This window comes from Crocuta crocuta, unplaced genomic scaffold (genome assembly GCF_008692635.1).
Source record: "Crocuta crocuta isolate KB4526 unplaced genomic scaffold, BGI_CrCroc_1.0 scaffold978, whole genome shotgun sequence".
Taxonomy (NCBI): Eukaryota; Metazoa; Chordata; class Mammalia; order Carnivora; family Hyaenidae; genus Crocuta; species Crocuta crocuta.
This window is the reverse complement of record NW_027530876.1, coordinates 535,694-536,120: the sequence shown is the minus strand read 5'-3', so window position 1 is coordinate 536,120 and position 427 is coordinate 535,694. Positions and strand designations below refer to the sequence as shown.

Genomic DNA, 427 nt, shown 5'->3' with positions numbered 1-427 from the left:
TCGGGGGCAGGCGGGGGGCCCCCAGGGAGCCTCTGCGCACCCCGGTGATAGAGGCGGCCGGCACTTGGGGTGAGTGGTACACGTCGATGTCTTCCTGGCTTCGGGGAGCTGCCGAGAGAGCGCCCGGGGCCCTGGGAGTGCGGAGGGTGAGCCTCGCCCGCGGCCCCAAGCCGGGGGTGGGGCCCAGTGCCCAGGGCCAGGCAGGGGCAGGGCGGAAAGCCAGGCCTTCCGTGTGTTCTCCAGTGAAGGATAAGGAGGACACCCAGGTGGACTCCGAGGCCCGGCCGATGAAGGATGAGACCTTCGGCGAGTACAGGTGAGCCGGGGGTACGACAGGTGCCGGCCACCGCCCAGCACTGCTCTCGCTTTTATATCTGACCCCGTCTCTCTCTCTTGTCTGTGCTGCCGGGTGACGTCAGGTCCCTGG

The 427-nt window shown here is 69.1% G+C and overlaps 2 protein-coding genes across 2 annotated transcripts in view; both read left to right on the top strand.

The window, feature by feature from the left end:
• Positions 1-427, top strand: part of NAA10 (N-alpha-acetyltransferase 10, NatA catalytic subunit) — a 136,594-nt gene that overhangs the window by 69,036 nt on the left and 67,131 nt on the right. The gene's annotated exons all lie outside the window — the stretch shown is intronic.
• Positions 1-427, top strand: part of L1CAM (L1 cell adhesion molecule) — a 13,977-nt gene that overhangs the window by 12,393 nt on the left and 1,157 nt on the right. The window contains 1 exon segment of the mRNA XM_077769629.1: positions 244-316. Within this exon segment, the coding sequence (XP_077625755.1) occupies positions 244-316 (73 nt within the window).